The 20,251-nt window shown below is 43.9% G+C and overlaps 1 protein-coding gene across 3 annotated transcripts in view; it reads left to right on the forward strand.

The window, feature by feature from the left end:
- SLC35F4 (solute carrier family 35 member F4) overlaps window positions 1-20,251 on the forward strand; it is a 184,474-nt gene that overhangs the window by 141,975 nt on the left and 22,248 nt on the right. For 2 of the 3 annotated variants that reach the window (XM_037901190.2, XM_043549561.1), the window contains exons 2-3: window positions 7,176-7,364; window positions 11,401-11,698. In XM_037901190.2, the coding sequence (XP_037757118.1) occupies window positions 7,176-7,364; window positions 11,401-11,698 (487 nt within the window). Of the gene's footprint in view, window positions 1-7,175; window positions 7,365-11,400; window positions 11,699-20,251 lie in introns of those variants that run through there. The other variant, XM_043549562.1, reaches the window with a different exon arrangement.

Below are 20,251 nucleotides of genomic sequence, written 5' to 3' on the forward strand. Positions count from 1 at the left end.
CCCTGTGTCCAGGATCCTCAATCTGGGCATAGTCTATGTGGGTGCATCGGGGGCATAGAGGGGGGATTTATTCCCTCTTATTGTTGTAGCAGGGTATAATCTCTTAGATTTAAATTACATGCTCTTAGATTTAAGCACCTGGTGTAAGAGACCCATCCTGTAACTGTCACTCACATGAGCAATCCAATTAATTACATACTCATGTGAGTAAGGGACACAATTGAACTGAGCAGCAAGTTTTGGATTTACTGCTGTTCTTGGAAATTCATGAATGGCAGAATACGAAAGGAGTGGCTAAGTCATTATGCAAGGTAACCTATTTCCCCTTGTTTTTTCCTACCCCCCCCCGCCACCTCCTCAGACGTTCTTGTTAAACCCTGGATTTGTGCTGGAAATGGCCCACCTTGATTATCATACACATTGTAAGGAGAGTGGTCACTTTAGATAAGCTATTACCAGCAGGAGAGTGTGTTTGTGTGTGTGTGGCGGGGGAGGGGGTGTGTGAGAAAACCTGGATTTGTGCTGGAAATGGCCCAACTTGATTATCATACACATTGTAAGGAGAGTGATCACTTTAGATAAGCTATTAGCAGCAGGAGAGTGGGGTGGGAGGAGGTATTTTTTCATGCTTTGTGTGTATATAAAAAGATCTTCTACACTTTCCACAGTATGCATCCGATGAAGTGAGCTGTAGCTCATGAAAGCTTATGCTCAAATAAATTGGTTAGTCTCCAAGGTGCCACAAGTACTCCTTTTCTTTTTGCGAATACAGACTAACACAGCTGTTACTCCGAAACCTGTCAGAATACGAAAGGAATCCACACAGGAACCAATCAGCTAATTAAGATCCTACATTAACCATTTGCTTACTTGAATAATCAAAGTAGAGCATGAAGTTATCCTCTTGCTAGCTTTATGCAGTCCCAAGATGTCACTTCCTGTTCTCCCGTGTATTATTTGTTAAACCCGCTTGTTGCTTTATGTATTGTCATAAAATTATATTATAAGCTTTTTGAGGAGGGAGAGGGGGTCGTACTGCAAGAAATGCTGTCTTGGAGATTGGCCCAATATCTATTATGATAAATTGTTAAAATAAATCACCAAATTCTGTGCAAAATACAGACTCATTCTAAACCGACGGTTCATGTAATGTAAGGTCATGGACCAGATTCATCCCTGGTGTTACTCTGCCATATTCTGATGAAGTCAGGTAAGGGTTTGGTACACAGTAAATGACAGATTATGCAACAGTTGCCAGTAGCTTATCTAAAGTAATCATGTGAGAATGGATTTGCTAGGCAGATTGTGTGTACAATTACACTAACTCCATGTTCTCCTTTGAAAAACTGATTTTACCGAGTGAAACCAAAAGTCATTCAGAGGTGTGGAGGGTGAGCCGAACATGACAGAATACAGCTTTCTGCTTCACTGCTTGTCTCTATGAATCTCACCTCCTGTCCATAACCAACAGCATTTGCAAGAGAGAGACCCTGTCTAGGGAGAGAAATCACGTGGGTGTGGGAGGAAAAGCCTCGGAAAAGTCACTGAAACTACGCACAAGAATCCTGTTGCTTGGTTTAGAAATGGATCTGTCCCAGAGGGAGTGATAATTGACATGGTGGAATGTGAGGAGCTGTGATGGGAAGTGTGGGGTTCTGAAGAGAGGAGCTGATGGAGGTATTCTGGTCAGGTGGATGGGGTAAAATGTAGCCTTCTGTGGGGGACGTAGAGCGTGAAGCACAGTGACCCAGTGTTACACAGATCTCAAATAATAGTTAGCAACGTCATTCAGTGCCTTGAACAGAACGATCCGCAGAAAAAGCGGAAAGGTTTGATATTGCTTTCTGAGGAATAAGTGAAAATCCATTCACTTAGGGTTGAAGAGCCACCACTGGCCTAGCACTGGGCTGGGATTCAGCAGAAGTGGGTTTGATGGCCCAGCCACAGGCTCCCGGTGTATCCCTGGGCAGGTCACTTAATCTTACGGTACCTCAGTTCCCCATCTGTAAAATGGGAGTAATACTTCACAGGAGTGTTGCAAGGGTAAATCTGTTAATGATTGTAGGCACTCAGATACTACAGTGATGGCAGCCTGGGAAGTACCTAGACAGATTGGGCTCCATGCAGATGATAGGGGCTACATAAGCTGCTCTGTGCCAACACCAGCCCCAGGGACCCCTCTTGAAGTCACAGTTCCTTCCAGGCTCCTTGTAGTGCTTTCTTGGGGTGTGTTACCCCCCTGCCTCAGCAAGAGAGAGACGTGCTGGTGGTAAACTGGGTGACAGCTCTCAGACTTCTAACTACCCCAGACAAACTTCTCAGGACCCTGCGAGCCCTTACTTTGCCTTGCAGGTTAATATTTGGTGCACCCCCTGTTCCCTAATTTGCTGGAAGCGTTCCCTTGTAGAGTGCAGCCCCTGTCACTGGGCACTTTCAGTAATTTCCAAATCTGCTGCTTCCAAAGAGACCGCATCCACACCAGCTTGCTTGATTCAACTGGGAAGGCATGTGTTACTTAATATCACAGCACTGAGATGACTTTATAGTAAAAGGAGAATAAGCTTATTAACAAAGAACAGAGATTCAAGTGAGTATTAAGTAAGAATAATGGAAACAATGATGGTTACAAATAAAACAGAAGTATAACATGCTTCTAAGAGACTGATCATTATTTGTAACAGGCTGAAACCTTTGTCTAAGATAAGTTTCTAACCTAAAGCAACTGCTCAGTATCAACAGCCTTCAGGGTTGGGATCAAACTCTCATGGATGCAAAAAGTGCTGTCCTTTTTGCTCCCTCAGTAATGGATAACCAAAAGGTTCTTGTCCCTTCTTACAGGCCAGCAAACCTTTGAAATGAATCCCTTTGAAGGGTACCCCTAGGATAAGCTCCTTGTTTCCTGCTGCTTTGTGTTCCGGTGTGCTTTGAAACTAGGCTGCGTTCTCATCCTCCTGTTAACTTGGTTTTCCTTTTTACCTCAGATGCAAATGAACTTCTATCGTATTTGGCTTATCCTGATCAATGTACCTCAGAGATCTAGGCAGAGGGGTAAATCAACATTCCTTTGTGTCTGGGAAAAACTTATCAACTCTGCCTGATTACATAGTTTAAACATATTTTTAGTATGTACATTCAAATTCCTGACTGGCAGTCATACGCACATCACACAATGCTCATGATGACCAATCTGATATAAGCTTTCATTTGATACCTCACATGATGTTTTTAATCTATAAATACTATGACAGCAATGTGTTAAGTGTAGTGAGTTTATCAGGCTTGCTAGGAAATTGCCATTCCATGACAGTGAACCCTCTGCCAGTTGGCTTTTAGGGTCTCTGAGGGTCACACTCTCCTTTTGCTCTGAGGAGAGGGTAAGTTGTTTCACCCTTCTTTGGGGCGCGGCTTATGTCCCACATTCACCTGGCCACCTCTGACAGCCTGTGCATGGGAGGACAGAGCCATAACTTCACCCGGTTCTGCTCCCTCCACACCCACTTGCTTGTCTAGGGTTGCATTGGGAAGGCTGGCCCTGCCCTTGCCGCATCCAGGAGCTGCCAGGCAGAGATGTGGCCAGACCCATCGGCTATCCTTCGATAGCCACATGTGACAATTCCTAGAAAGAGAGAAGAATATATATCTCTGTGGCAAATACTGCTCTTGTTAGTCTGGTGCAAATCCAGAGGGACTCCATGCATTTCTTTACACTGCCTGATAACGTACAACTGCTCTGTGAAGAAAATAAAGAATAGTAGCTTTGCAAGCTCTGCTTTTGGTTCTTCTATTGTAAGCCAGAGCTAACAAAGTGCATGTAGGCATCTGTGATCTGCAAAACAATATGTGAGCTTTCTTTACATGGTACTGCCATCTGTGATACGTTGTCCTTGCTGCTAATAAAATAGTAGGCTCAGATAAATTATCTGGAATATATCTGCTCACCTTCACTGTCCAAATATATCCTTGAAATATATTTAGAGCCTAAAATGGCATAGTCCAAAGCTTTCCAGCTCTAACAATAAACTATTGATTAATTGCTGTGCTACCTGATGGCTCTCGAAGACCAGGGAAGAATATTGCACTAACACACGTAGTGTCTTCAAATTAAATATGGTTTCTTAATTGGCAATTTCAGTCTCAACTGCTTGAGGTTCTCAACACATGCAAAAAGATTGACGCCACACTGTTATACAGCATATAAATAACCAGGAGCTGTGTGTGCATGTATAAGAAAAAATGCTTTGTGCAGTTTTCGTTGCAAATACTCCACTAAGCTCCTGCTGAGGCTAATCCTGATGCTTTATCCAGCACTAGATCTGGATCTATGGATTGGGATGCGACCTGTCTCTCCTAATTGTCTGCAGTCTCTTTGGGATACATATTTCTATATTATCCTCATTTTATCATTGATATGTAAAGGCCAAGAACTACATTTTCAAAAGTGACTGGTGATTTGGGGTGAGCCATCTTAAAGGCTGATTTTCAGAGGGTGGGTGCTCAGCACGTTCTGAAAATAAGGCTCTTTTAAGGTGCCTCAATGTGGGACCCCCAAAATAACTAGTGACTTTTTGAAAATTTTGGCCTAAACGTATTGATCATTTTAGCCCCTGGGATTTCAGACTGTGGATGTTGCAAGTACCATTTGTCAATTGTAGAGTAAGGCATTGTGCTGTGTTGTATGAGGGAAATGTTCCAGATCCGTCACAATACTTAGCACGTTTGTTGTGCTTTTCATCATCATCAAAGAGTTTTACAAACTTTTCCTAACCCTTATGGGGTAGATAATATTATCCCCCTTTACAAGGCAGGGAAATATGAGGCTTGGAGAGATGACGTGAGCTGGCCAAGACCACAGAGAGACTGGCTGTAAAGTCAAGATTACAATGTTGATAAATTGTAGTCAATTGCTTGACCACACTTTGGTTCATTATGAAATATGTTCAGGAGACCAAATAACCAATATTGGTCTGGTTTACTGCTGTAAGCCAATAGTAATACAGTACAGGATAAAGGTTCAAGACCACACGAGTCTCTGGGAAGCTGTCTCATGCAGTGTTGTTACATTCACCTTACATAGAAGGTGTGCTGTCATAGTTACGCATTTCAGCTAGGAGTATTTATAGGATGATTTTACCAGTTACAAAACTCATAAGAACATAAGAGCAGCCATATTGGTTCAGACCAATGGTCCATCTAGCCCAGTATCCTGTCGTCCGGCAGTGGCTAGTGCCAGGTGCCTCAGAGGGAATGAACAGAACAAGCAGGCATCGAGTGATCCATCCACTGTTGTCCACTCCCAGCTTCTGGCAAACAGAGGCTAGGGACACTCAGAGCATGGGGTTGCATCCCTACCCACCTGGCTGGGGTCTCAGGTGTAGCCCTTGTGTTGAACTTCTGCACTGGGGTGAATTTCTCACAGAGAGAACACGGATATCCAAACTTGGAGAAAGAGAAGGCTGGCTGATAACAACTTTGAGGCAGATCATCCTCAAAGGTTTAGCTGGTGGTTCTGACTACTGTCTGCCTAATATAGAGGAACTGAACTGACAGGATCTGGATAATGAAAGTTGCATCTGTTGGAGAGCATGTTCTTCTGTATAATGACAAGACCGTACCTACAAAACATAATTATTAGCCCTGCTTGTATCTTCCACTATGTTGTACGTGGTGCTAGTAGAGCAAACGTGACTTCAGATTTGCAAATGGGAAAGAACATACAACACCCATCCCACCTTCCCAGAGAAGGATGTAACTTGTTTCATGGGCTCCGTCAGATACGTTCCTCTGTGTCTATATGCCCTGGTGCCATTGTTTGGCATGGAATTACCTGCACACACAAAAAGCCCAAGTGTTGCTTGTTGGTTGTGTAAAGAAGGAATAATCATTCTGTTAGTCTGCTATATCGTTGCACAGTTGGCATCTTACAAGCAGGGTTTGTATTCAGTTACATTGGAAAACAGATTTGATTGGCATGCCAAGGTCAGTAGAGTCATGGCAAAGCCAGCAGTTGCCAGTGTAGGTATAAATAACACCACAGGTTTGGGTGATAAAGTTACCTATTGAAAATCCAGCTGCTAGGGGAGAGGATAGGCAGCCACAATTAATTTCCAAATCCATGTCTTACATTTCTTTCCCTATTCCATGTGATCTTGACTTAGTGACTGATGTGCTGCTTGTGTGCTGACAGGTTAAATAAGCCCCCAGCCTCAAATAAATCTGTGAATCTGTGCAAGACATTCATCACATGGAAGAGAAGAGCCAGGCTTAGTTGGCCAGGTTCAGACCATTATGCTGATGTGTCCATTCTCCTCTGTCATCTGCTGGTTCTTCATTCACTCCTGCAAGTTCTCGCTCAAAGAACATGGTGTCTTCCTCAGCAGCAAAATTTATATCAACCTAACATCTGGTTGATTCCAGCCATGTATTTCTGGGTTCTGGGTCTTACCTGCTGCCTTCCACCTCTTCTCCAGCCTCCTAGGGATAGGCACCTATTCCGCCTTGGTGTTGTTTCCATCGAGCAGAAGGAGAAAAGACAACTTCTCTGAAGACCCGAGGTGCCGATGTGGCTAGCCAGAAAGCATTTCAGCACCCTAACTGGGTCTGAAATCATAAAGCAGATGCCTTCCAGTGATAGAAAGAACAGTTGTCCTGGTTTCAGACGGTTATCACTGGCTTCTGTTTCTATACAACCATCAAGGACTTCAAGTATCAATGGTGAGACACTCTGCAGGATGTAACAAAGAGGAAACTTTCCTCTTGTAAGGCTGTCCTTGGTGACACCAGGGGAGGATCATTCCAAGAAAATCCCTTCCCATGCCATGAGGAAATGGTGTCCTCCACTATTGCTTGTTTCAGTGTCAGTGATCAGGAAGGGCCCACGTGAGTACAAATGCCTCTTTGATTGTTCAAACCAAATGGATGGCGCATGGTAGCTAAAAATGTATTTCAGTTTAGGACTCTAATTCCTTCAGGAAAAACAGTTAATCATCGTAGGGAGCTTCTGTGTATGGGGGGGAAGATCATTCATTTTTGGCCAGCGGGGGCTTTGATTATTGCTGTATGCACCCCTCCCCCATGAGTCATTTGTATGCATTTCACTGTCAAGATGTTTGAAATCCCACAACACCTTGTCCTCAAGGGCACTTACAGTCAAACTTATGCAAACTCTTTCTTCTCAGGTGTCTCCCGATCATCTGTCACCCGATGCAAGCCAGGAGCCAACTGCCCCAGCACACGCAGTGGCATCAGTAGGCAGCTCTCCCCTTTATCTGTTGCTGAAGATTCTGCTGCTCCCATTCTTGAGCTGCAGAGTCGAAGCCCCTCTGGAATTTGCCGGCACAGCAGAGTCGAGAGGCAGATCAGATCAGGTAGGCACAATAGCCGCATATCTGGCAAGGCGATATGCCTGCAAAAGGCTGCTTTCGTCTGTCTTGGAAGGAGGCCGTGGTTGGTGCAATGTCAGAAAGCATTGACATGGTTTCCTGTGCCGTGAGCAACACAGCCACACGAAAGCCATTCCTTTGTCTATTGAAAATTGGGGTTTGGAGGGATTGAAGAGTGGAGGGGAAAAAGAGGCACGGTCCCTAATAGGAATATATGCTTTAGTATCTGAGAAGTTGGATGTATAAGCCCAATAGCCATGGAAGACCTTTAAAGGATGATAAATAATAACACACCGTTAGTTTTACAAAGTGGTGTTTCCTCAGCTTCAGCCAGACCAGAGCCCAGGGACCCTTAAAAGCCAGCTCTATTCCTTCTCAAAGCCACTGGCCCTCTCACCTCAGACCATGGATGTTCTGAAGAGGAGGAAGAGAAAGAGCAAGAGGTGGAACGATATCTAGGCAAGACCATCAACCCCAGCTCAGATCACCAGTCAGCTGCTGAGGAAGGCATCAGGGCTTACTGCAGGATGTAGCCTCCCCCTTTACTGCAGCAGTGTAGCCCAAGTGAACCTGTAGGTATGGTGCTGCCTCTGGTTTCTCCATCAGCAGATCAACCTGGGCACTGGTGGCTCTTTCATCCGTGTGGGTGGGATGGACACAACTATGACGCATTGGCCTGAGGCAGAGTTTTCAAGTCTGCTGAATTCTTCTAGCAGGAGGAGAGCAGTTGGGACTGAAATAGCATCATTGCCCAAGCTCCTTGGGAAAACCCTGGAGTCAAAGTGGCAAGAGGAGGAGGAGGCGGTGGAGGCTGAATCTCCCAAACACATTGAGAATATGGGAGTTGAGTCTCCTTTTCTGTCTCTCCATTGCCCAAACTCTGAGAAGAGGCAGCCGTTTCTAGTGTCCCAATCAGCTGGGTGAACTGAGGGAGCTAGTAGTCCTGTAGAAAGAAAGTATACGAGTTGCAGAGAGAACTGCTGGGTATCCTGGAGAAATATCTGAGATACCCTGAGACAACAGTGAATAGCATGCAAGAAGGATCATACCCAAGACACTAGAGACCTGATTCTGATCTCACTTATACTGGTGATCATTCAAGCCAACACCTGTGTGAAACCAAAATCAGAATCAATCCTGAGTTCCCTAAGGAAGGACCTTGGTCCCTCTGAGGAGTGGTAGCGCCCTGACCTGATTCTCCTTGAACTTGGCACCCTATCACTTTTGACTGCATCCCCTTTCAGTTCTGGGCATCCCTTTCTAAGGAATAAGATCTGAGCAAGGTTGTCTTGGGAAAGTACTGTAGCTAGACAGGGACAATATAGGTCCACATGAGGAGTAGTCACAAAGAAAGCATAGTGACCTAAACTTCAGGTCTACAAGATGGATGGCGGACACTGATGCATGTAGAAGAGCAGCCTGTGCATTATGCTTTTTCACGTACCATTCCTTTGCAAGACCCCTTTTGTTACCATACTTCCATTCAGCCATCATAAGCAAAGTCTATGTTAAACGAAAAGTTAAACACAGAATGTATGGGGTTTTCTGGTCACTAGCTGCCTTCCAATACCGTGTTCCTCTGGCCACAATGTCTTATCAGTTCTGTTCTTTTTCCTCTGTGCTTCTTGGATCCCCGAATTTGTTTCCATGCCCATGACAGGTGATGATTATTGCTATGTTGCTGATTGGATTAATTGCAGACACAGAAGAGCTCTGCCATCTTGGTGGTTGTGAAAAGTTATTTACTGGTTGCTTTGACTGACGTGTTTGTTTATTTTGTGGTAGCTCACCCTTCAGCATCTGCGCATTGATTCTGCTTCCCTGCCCAGGCCTGGCTCCACCCTGATGACCAGTAGAAATGGAATCTTTGGAAATTTCCTACCCATTTAGTATGGATTTATTTATGCCCATTATACCTGTAGGCCACCCTCTTGGAATCCAGGCCGTAGGCTCGTTATTCAGAATTGTTATTGTTTTTTTTTTATCTTTGCTGGTGGATGAGACTTTTGAAGAGCTTAAGTGATTTTGGAGCAGAAATCCCATGGACTTTTGAAGGAACTTATGCTACTTCCCCTATTCCACCATATAAGATTAATCAGACTGGAGGCTCATGTACCTTTTTGAACCAAGCAAGAACTCACAAGGAGTGTATGTTTCTCTTATTTTCAATAACATCCACATCTGCGACTGCAAAATCCAAACCAAATGCTAATGATAGCTTCGTGCACAGTTATAGGAATTACATAGTTGTTTGGTAATTGGAAAATGTAGGGCCCGTGCAAAGGTGTTTTAGCTTTCTATTATTCTGAGATTACTGTAACTGTTAGATCAATGAGAGTTAATTGCTTTGTAGTTCTGCATTGCAGGTAACCATACGTGTGAATATTACATAACATGTTCTGTGCAAGTATCTCTGGTTTGCCAACAAACTATAATTTACCTTTCAGTAGTAGCGGTCAGTCATTATTATTATGACTAAAATATCATGCTCTGGCTCCTGCCCGCCATCAGTTGAAGAGAATGTTAAACTGACTGTATTTTGAAAAGATGCACTCTCTAATTATTCTCTGCATGTTATTAATAGACCTTTAATTTGATCTGAACTCTTTTTTTCACTGTTAAATGGAACAGCTAAATAGCTGTCGCTTTGGGCATGAACAAGGCTCGGCCGTCTCTGTCTCTCGTGCTGTTTGCTGGAATGGCTGCAGCGTTGTGTTTCTGTAACTTAACTCTTTTATGAGGTTAGGTTGTTGGCCTATTGCTCAACCCCCAACCTGGAGGTCCAGTGGGACTTGGGGTGGGCGGGCCTGGTCCCTATCCTTTGACCTCTCTGGTTTGGGTGGCCCAACGAGGAGTTAAAACTCCTGCTGGTGTACCTCCTTACCATCTATATTCAAGAAACAGGCCACTGCACAGTTACAAAGTGCACTGTTTCCTCATTATAAAGTTCTTGGTTATAGTGCATTCTCTGATATAATGAAAAGAAACACTTCCGAGATCAAATTCACCCTGATGTACCTCTACTAACTTGGTCCACTACGTTTACATAATGTTAATCCTATATCAAAAGCAACTACATGAAAGGGAAGTCAAGCTTTGGTCTGAAATCCTGCCTTTCTCACATGTTGTTATGTTGACCTGCTCTATAACAGAACTCCTGATGTAGCCTGTCTTCACAGCTGGTGTATAGTTCCTATTCACATTAATAAACAAATCGATCCCCACAATATACAATGTTATACGCTGGTCAAACCTATCGACAGTCAAAACGTGTAGTTAAGGTAGCTGTTGTTCATGTGGAGTAGATACTTGTAGTGATTTTTAACATTAACCCCTTTATTCCTGAAACCAAACCACCATGCTACATTCTCATGTAGTAAGATAGGCTGACTATTCTACTGGCACATCAGACCAAGGAGCAAAATTAATCAACTGTTTCACCTTTTCCACAGTAACTAGAGTGTGGAATGATCACGATCTATTTCTTCTTTGTTTCTATCTAGTGATTTTATTACCAAGATCTAGTTTTGTTCCATTTCCATTTTTAACTACAAATCTGTCTCATTCTATGTGATGAACTTGAAAAGGAAATGACCAAACTATTTTTTCCCTAAGCTTGTAAATAAAAATATGCTTTCTGAGTCAAGACCTTTGAATTGTAAAGGCTTGTTCCTAGTTTCAGATCTATGGGCTTACATAGCAAACATTTTTGATTTTGTAACATAGCTGGCCTTAAGAGAGGGATACAGCTGTACGCTACAGGCTTGACTGACAAAAGAAGGCCTCGAAACAGTGGCTGGTACCTTGTGCCACTGTAATTTGGTTGTACTTTGTTCCCATCACCTTGAAATTGCAGTTGTTTTATTACTGAAGTACTTCTTTACAGCATTCCAAGTGCTTGGCTGGGGGGCATTGTGTTTGGTCCCGGGGGATGAGGTGCTAAAGAAACCGATACTATAGCAGAAATTATGAATTCCTTGAAATGGATCCATTTTGCCTGTAACTCTCCTCTTTTTTTCAGGAGAAGAAGGGACACAAACCCATACCGAGAGCAACAGCCAAGAAAACCAATCACAGACCCGGTGTCAATCTTGCACATCTACATTTCTCAAGGTTGTCTGGGGATTTCTAATAATCTTATCAGTCTCATCCTCTTGGGTTGGAACCACACAGATTGTGAAAATCACATATAAGAACTTTGACTATCCATTTTTCATGACTTGGTTTTCAACAAACTGGAACATTATGTTTTTCCCTGTTTATTATTCTGGGCACCTTGCAACTGCACAGGAAAAGCAGTCTCCAATCAAAAAATTCAGGTAGGTTTTATTGTGACACTGTCGCTTTAAGTATCTCCATAACTGTTGACTCAAATGACAGCTGTTTTCTTCGACTCTAGTTATATAGTTTGCTTTTTGGTGTGATGGGGCAGAATAAAGATCACACTTTATTTTAAGGTCCCAGTCATATATAGTTTATTAGAAGTTAATAGATTATTTACATATGCTTGAATAAATGGTTAATTTTTATAGATCGTTATTGAGTTCAACAGGTCAATTTGTTGCTTATAACCATGGATTACAAACATGGATTATACCTTGTATTGATGTGCTTATAGCCGTTTATAACAGATACTATTTGCGTCTGTAACATACAACCTTAGTATTAAGTCTGACCAGAATAAATCAGAGCTGGCCAAGATGAAGCTCAAAGCTGGGGAGATGGAAGACTGTGGCTTGTCTGAAGGGTCCCTGTAGGTGGAATAATGGTATGAAAACCATTTCCCCATGCCCCTGTGTAGGCTTTCCACATATCAGGCCACAGTCTGCCTTGAGGGGAGTAGGGAGATGGCTTTCATCCCCTTTCCATAAAGGCTGCTTCTCCCCATGCTGGGAGACCCAGAGAAGGAATTGTGAGCTATAGAGTCACACTTCCCTCCCTAGTCTGCACTTTGCACAAAGCAGCTACACACTGGACTTTGCTATGGGCTGAGAGCAAACTCAATCTGAAGTGAAGAAATGCTGGGAGCATAATTGCAGTTATAATTTTAGGTTATATGGACAGTGATATACACATCTAGGATTGCCACCCATCCTGTTTTCACCCAGACAGTCTGGGTTTCGGCTTGTCTGTCCTGGTGCCATTTGACAAGCCCTTATGTCCCTTTTTTTTTTCAATCTGGGAAGGAAGAGGTGGAGAAGGGGATAAAGCCTTGGGAGAAGAGGTGGAGAGCGGGTGGAGCTTCAGGGGAAGAGGCGGCGTTTTGGGGGAAACGGTGGAGAAGGAGTGGGGTCTCGAGGGAAGAGGCGGAGCAGGGGTGGGGCCTGGGTGGAAGAGGCAGAGGAGGGGCGGGGTCTTGAAGGAAAAGGCGGAGCAAGGGTGGAGTCTTGTGGGGAAGAGGCAGAGCAGTGGGTGAGGCCTCGGGAGTCTGGTTACCAGTCATTAGAAAGGTGCAACCCTATACACATCCCTGTTCCTCTCCAGTAGCCAGCTTGCAATTGCTCCAGGGACTGCAACTTGAATTCAACTCACCAGAGGTAAAACATCCTGCCAAAGCAATCATAGGGCAATTTTAAACAAGGGCCAGATTCAGATACTCTTACTCTTACTTGGTAACACCTTGCTCTGCAAGCAACCCCACTGGTTTCAACAGTGTCTGTGAAGTAAGGTATTAGTCAACATATGGGTATCAGATTCTGGTCTGGACTCCTTACTGAGGGTGGAGTGATACTTCCATTGAGAACACTAGGAGTTTTAACAGCAGCAGGATTGGGGCCTATGGGCCAGATCCCTCACTCTGATGCTCTTGTAGGGATCCTAGGTCTGAAGTTGGACTTAAATTATTATTTACATCATATCAGTCCATCTAAAATTGGACAGTTGCACTTAATTAATTGCTGCTCCAAAGATCACAGTGGTTTGTGCAAGAATGATCCCTTCATCCTGGTTCTTCCTAAACTGGTTTGTGGATGTTTTGTGAGAACACCAGCCACTATCCGCTTGGCTTCTGCGCGTGAGGTCAGGAAGGAGAGCGCAGCCCAATACTAGTAAATATAGAGCAAATGAATGAGCATCAGGATGAATGGTTTGCTATTATCTGTGTGAACAAATCGTTTCTGTGTGTAAATCAGTTAATCATCTGATTATACATCCACCACAACAAAAGTCTGAGAATAACCATTTGTGCAGCCTGCAAATTACTGTATTATTAAGAAAGAACCACCTCCCCTCTACCGGTTTATACAACCTATAATCACTAAAACATGTATGCCCTGTACTATGCCCTTGGACACTGTGAAACAGTGTTTTACAATTTTATTTGAATTAATGCACTCTCTGGGCCTGATCTAAAGCCCATTGAGGTCAATGGGCCAGGCCCTGAAAAGGAAGATTCTGCTTTGGTTGATGTTGACTGGAAGTATAATACTATCAGCTGAATGTAGACTGTGTGGGCCTGATCCTGGAAGCTGAGGAGCATCTCCTGCTGAGTATCCTGAGAGCAGAGAGAGCTCGGCACCTCGAGGGGTCCATCGCCCCGGGCCATATGTCTGGTGCAGTGGGGTTTCAACGTATTCTTATCCAAATTACAGGGATTTTATTGTCAGCTCCTCCCCAACCCCACAATGGCCTCCAGGGATCTCCCTCTCATGCACTACCTAAATGTAACTAGGACATTCTGAGAGCTTTGACCCACACTCACAAAGGCCCATGGATTTAAAAAAACCCAACAACCCAAACCTTTAGAGTCCAGTTATCAAAGTTGGATGTATGTATTTGCGCGCATATGGGAATTTTATGCACACAAATATCAGATAAGCAAATGCAAATCAAGTACTTGAGCGTGCACAAATGGCAAGTTAGGTGCCAGGGCTAATGTGTATGAGTGTTTGCTAGTAGAAAATCAGAATTTGCCAACAGATATTATGTAGCTCCCAAAGTATTTCCAATTCTAGGTATATGGTGAAATTGTGGTATTTCAGGCTCCAGTGTGTGTGTGGGTGGGGGGTATCTGTTGGCAAATGATGACTTTGTAATAGTGGCCAGTGTATCTGATTTGCACGGGCACATCAGGGAATTAGGTAGTATTATTATTTGGGTTCATATATTAGGTGAACCCAAATCTATCTATGTAATTGGGAACGTCCAGGTGTGAAAAATCATCCCATAATACTATCCAGACTTCTCCTTGTCTCTTGAGATTTTTTGTTTTTCTGATTATTACCATCCTAAAACATCATTTATTGTTTTTAAAATGCATTTATAGTTATTACTTTTGTGCTCTAAGCATTTTCCCTGTTAACGAGTCCTCACTTTCATTTTCTACCATTTGCTATTTCCTTTGCTGGCTTTATTTTTGTGAAATAGATCATTTGTTTCAATCAAATCTGGCCCATGCTTACCCCTAGGCTAGTAGTATGTGTGTGGTGTTGTTTTTTTATTTCTGTAGGACAGAGTGATTCACTGGTGGCTTAAAGAGGCATGAAATTTTGTCCCATAGGTTCTGCAACAGACCATAACAAATTATGCCTATAACATCTCCACTATGGCAGTAATAATGTCCTCTCCTTTCGAAATATCACCCCAGCCTATCAAAGCCAAACAGAGCCTTTGTTGCTTCTTTTGCATTTAAAAAAAAGTCCTGTTAGTCAGGACAAAAGTCTTGGTTTTCAGCTTTGGGTTTGCTGGATTATGAAGGTTAAAGTCTTTGAAACTGGTTTGAAACTCTCACCGCTTACCCTTGAGATTCTGTTTTTTAGTCTCAAAAGTGACTCACTGTTGCAACCGGTCCCCTGAATTTCAATTTGCAATTTTAGCCTTCTTGAGGTAGAGTATTTTAATACAGCTCCTGCCGTTTTCCTCCTGGTCGTAGATTAAGCGTAAGCACCTGCCAGAGAGCCTGAATTGTGAGGGAAGCATGAAGCCCGAACTCTTTACGAAGGGCGAGTAATGAAATGTTGTGGACCTCACAGGGAAAGCGGTCCCCCTTAAAAAGTCAGCCTTTGCCAATAGTCTACCCACAGTGGTATGTGCAGTTGTTCCCTGGAAATAGTTGGATGGCATCTCACATACCATTGAGTAAGGGCTGGTGCCAAGTGGTGGTTCCCTAATGGTGGGCACAGTAGGATCTAGAGTGCGTTCCCTCAAGCACTCAATCCAGAATACCTACTGCACTTAGGAGTCCAGGGAAAGCCAGCAGGTGCTGAGTAGCATTGAGGCCCTGAGGACAAACGTTGTTTATGGCTGCGGGTGCCAGCAAGAGACGACTTCGCTGGGAAGTATTGAATTTCTAGTGACAAGCAGAAGCAGAGCTCACACTAAATGTGGTTTGTCACTCTGGCCCTCTTGCCCCTGCACTCCCCACAGTAGCTCAGCCAGATTTCCCCAGTCCCCTTGGTAATTACACTGCTAAATACAAATCCTTACTTCAGAGGACATTTAAGATGAGGTATCAGATTCAGCCCTGGGGTGCCTGGTTCAGCCCCCAAAGTGGCAGGGGCTGGCCCAAGAGAAGGCAAGAACCAAGCCAGCTAAGAGAGGTACTAATTCAGTGCTTCTCCTGGAGGGGCTCTTATGGAGCTGCCTTCTCTATGTGGGACCCGCTGGGGTGAATCCGGCCTGAAGGCTGCACACCAAATGACCTTTCCCCTTTCTCTGTGCTCCAATTCTTGGGCAAACAAATGTAGCCTGCAGTCAGTGATTTTTGCGATTCAGAAGGTGTCACTTTTCCCTCAGTGTCAGTGCCCTGGAATCAGTGGTGGATTAGCCACTGGGCCAATGGGGTCATGCCTAGGGGCCCCGGCCAAGTGGGGGCCCCCATGCCCCGACCTGCCGACCCCATTTCCTCAGCAGGAGCACTGAGGGGGAGGAGGGGACTGTAGGAGGAAGGGGTGGGGAGGGGCCCGCACTTGGTCTGGGCCAGGGCCCCACAAACCCCTAATCCACCTCTGCCTAGAATGGTGTTCGAAGGCATTGTGCTGCTGGAGTGCCATCTCTCGGCTAAGACACAAAAGCGAGGTAGTGGCAACTTGTGGCCATGAAATATCTTGTGGTACTTTTTTGCAAGAGTAACATAACTGATGCCCTGGCCAAATTTTAATCCGCATAATTATATTTAGATTCTACCTATCTACATTACCTCCTGGCAGTTTCCACTGGATCTGGTGTTCACTTCTGTGGTGGAGTGCTGCCGTGTGCCGTTAAAAACAGCTGCTGCATTACATGCCAGAGGCTGGCACGTGTCAGTGGTGAGTGAAGTGACTTCTCTGCAGGTATATGGAGAGGATGGAGTCATATAGGGTGCATTCTGGTTTACAGGCTCCAAGGGCAAGGTCTGGGTGCAATAGCTCTAGAGAATGTGGTACGCTGCGCAAAGCTGAGGCTGAGGCCTGTGTGCACAACAGAAAAAGCAAAGTTTGCCAGAGGGCAGGTTTTAAAACAGATGGCTCTTGCCTTTGGAGATGACCTGTTTGCTTTACTACACTTTGGATTCCAGTTTTCCTCTAAGCCTGTCTGTTTGGGGAAGCCGCTGGGGCATTCGGAGAAGGGGCAGCCTGCAGGGCCCTCTCTCCTTCCCCCATCCACCAGGCATGGCCTTTGAGGAGGGGGCAGGTTCTGGGGCCCTCTTTTTTCCCCCCCAATCCCGCCCCCCGGCCAGAATAGCCTTTGGGCCCACAGGATGAGGTAGCCAGATTGCAGAGCCCCCTTCTAGAGTACTGTTGATGGCAGATCACCACCATGTGTGGCACTGGCTCGGGGGAAGGAATAGCTCAGTGGCTTGAGCATTGGCCTGCTAAACCCAGGGTTGTGAGTTCAATCCTTGAGGGGGCCATTTAGGGATCTGGGGCAAAAATTGGGGATTGGTCCTGCTTTGAGCAGGGGGTTGGACTAGATGATCTCCTGAGGTCCCTTCCAACCCTGATATTCTGTGAATCCTCTTATGTAGCAGTGAGTGATCTGATCTCTCGCCAGCTCCCATTGTCTGCCAGTACCAGCTCTCTGCCCCGCTGACCATAGGGGATGTCAGAGAGAACCTCTCCCACAGCACATTTCTAATCCAGTTTTCCCTTATACAGAATGCACAGGGGTGTGATGTGGTGCAAAGCTTTCACCAGCACTCACTTTGCACCACCTGCATAACACACTGGTGGCTTTGGTGCTGTGTGTAATCCCCCACTCTAAGTCATGCTGGTACCACCTCCTGCCTTCATATTTTATGTAGTACAGACTCATGGGCAGTCAGACAGACTCTGATTTGGTTTACACCAGCAGAAATCCAAACAAACTCCACTGACTGCAGTTGAGATATTTTGGATTTACAATAGTGTATAGTCCCGATCTTGCTCCCGCTGAAGTCAGTCCCAAAACTCCCATTGATTCCAATGGTACAAGATCAGACTCTTAGCAAGACTGGAATCAGGACCTATATCCCTTGGAATGAAAGATACTTAGTCATGTACTCATCTTTAAGCACGTGCCAGGTCCGTCCATATTCAACAAAGCATTTAAGCCCATGTTTAGCTCCCAGTGAAGTCAAGGGGACTTCTGCACATGCTCATAGTTAAGCTTGTATTTATATGCTTCGCTGAATCAAGGCTGGTATTATTTTATTATGTTTACAGATAAAAAATGTAAGACACAAAACATCATCTTACAATTCTGGAACATGCAAAGCTCTCTCTTTCTACAGACAGCATTTCTGACCTGATCTTTGCAAAATATAATAAGTTGTAAGCACTGCTGCTTCAGCAGGAGTAGCTGAGGTTATCCGTGAAGCTCACTATGCCAGCGTTAACTTGTTGAATGGCACATCAGGATGCAGTTTGGAGAAGCAATTTATTGTTACCGAAGTTTACTGCTTTATAGAGCACCTTGGTTGAGTGGTTGCAAAGGAAGAGACAACTCTTAAGTAGTAAGTGGGAATTAATAAAGCAGGTGACTATCGGTGCTCCCCTGGAAAAAAATTATTTGATGGCATAATAGTACCTCCTTGAGTGCTATCCCAGTGACAATGACCTTTTAAAGGGCAGGTTTCAGAGCAGCAGCCGTGTTAGTCTGTATTCGCAAAAAGAAAAGGAGTACTTGTGGCACCTTAGAGACTAACCATTTTATTTGAGGGCAGATTTTAAAAATCGTGAGGATAATGGCTTATTAGCTGCCTGAAAGCAACAACTTTCAGAGGTGAGATTGGAAAGGTGACGAGAGGAGCAGCCCGGTGTTTGGATGAATAATGGGATTTTCTCTTGAGATTGAAAAAACTAGCCATGCTGCACTTGGCCAAGACATGAGTTAGAAGGGACTTGATTGAGTTATTCCAAAGAGCACAGTAAATTCTGCTGGTGAGTCTGTTTTTGTTACGGTGTGCCTTAGTTCAGGAACAAAGGGCATCTCCATTAAGTTAATGCCCAGGATGTTCAGAACACATACAAAGAAATTATTGCTGAATGCAGTATATACGACAGTTAATATGCAGATCTCAGTTGCAGGAAGTAGAGCCAAATACTAGAATAAAAGTAAATTCAAATGGCTGGATTGATAAAATGGCAGGATAATCAAATTATCCTATTATTTTGGTTATCATCAGTCATCAAATGACTGATAGCCAAAATAATGTTATGAGCGCTGATAACTAGTAATAGTATTTTTAGTGATCTAAGCTAAGCAGAATGATACATCGTGTTTCATGACACAAGCTAACTGCCGAACAAGGTCAGGAAGGAAAATCATTTCCTATGTATTGCATCGCACATTTGGCTAGGTATGTTATGGAGTCAAGTGTTGGACACTGCAAGAAAGGAGGATACTGGATTTGATGGACCAGTGATGACAAATCCTTTGTCCATTTTCAGAATCCAGGCTGTGAGCCTGTTGACCTCTCGTATGTGTCCATTTCTTTTGGCAGTAAGGGCTTTCCCATCAAATGTCTACTTCCAGAGGGCTGTGGTAGCTCCCTAACTTATCTCTTGAACTTGGTGACTACTAGAAATCCCTCATATTTCTGGTTACCTGTGCTACAACTACAGCTGGTCAACTTTTTTTTGCAAACTTTTTTTTGGGGGGGCGGGGGGGGGGGGGGGATGAAAGATGGCTTTTCAATCAAATGAAATTTTTATGGAAAATTTTCATTTTGCTAGAAATTTTTCAGTAGAGCGTTTTCAGGAAAAAATTATAGCTTTTCGGTTTTTGAAAACTAAATTTTTTTTGCTGAAAACTATTTATGTATTTATTTATTTTCTTGAAACCAGCTTATAGAAACCAAAAAAAAGTTTTGATGTCAATTTCCTTTGAAAAACCAAACAGTTTTGTGAGAAATTTTTAAAAATAGAAGTTTAAAAGAATTCCACACCAAAAATAATTTGCATTTTTTGACTCGCTTTAATTAAACTACAGCACGTTCTCAGGAATACTGAGTCGTCCCACATACTTTGGAGTCTTCTAAATGTTGCCACATGGCATTTGGAATGCTCTTGGGTTTAAGGAATTTAGACTGGTTTCTTAATAATACCAAGTATTGATGATGATCCAGTTTCATGGGTCCTAGGTTCAGTCTACTTGGGTCTGAATTTTATCATGCATTCATTGGTGAGATAATGTGTGCTAAGAAGTGGTAATGTTAAGCTGCCTGTGAGGGATAGCTCAGTGGTTTGAGCATTGGCCTGCTAACCCCAGGGTTGTGAGTTCAATCCTTGAGGGGGCCATTTAGGAAGCTGGGGCAAAAATTTGTGGATTGGTCCTGCTTTGAGCAGGGGGCTGGACTAGATGACCTCCTGAGGTCCCTTCCAACCCTGATATTCTATGATTCTGTATCAAGACTTCAGTCATACTTTGAGCGTCTCATGGAATCTTTTGATGAAGAAGAGAGAAAGGTAACTAAA

This window comes from Chelonia mydas, chromosome 6 (assembly GCF_015237465.2).
Source record: "Chelonia mydas isolate rCheMyd1 chromosome 6, rCheMyd1.pri.v2, whole genome shotgun sequence".
Lineage (NCBI taxonomy): Eukaryota > Metazoa > Chordata > Testudines > Cheloniidae > Chelonia > Chelonia mydas.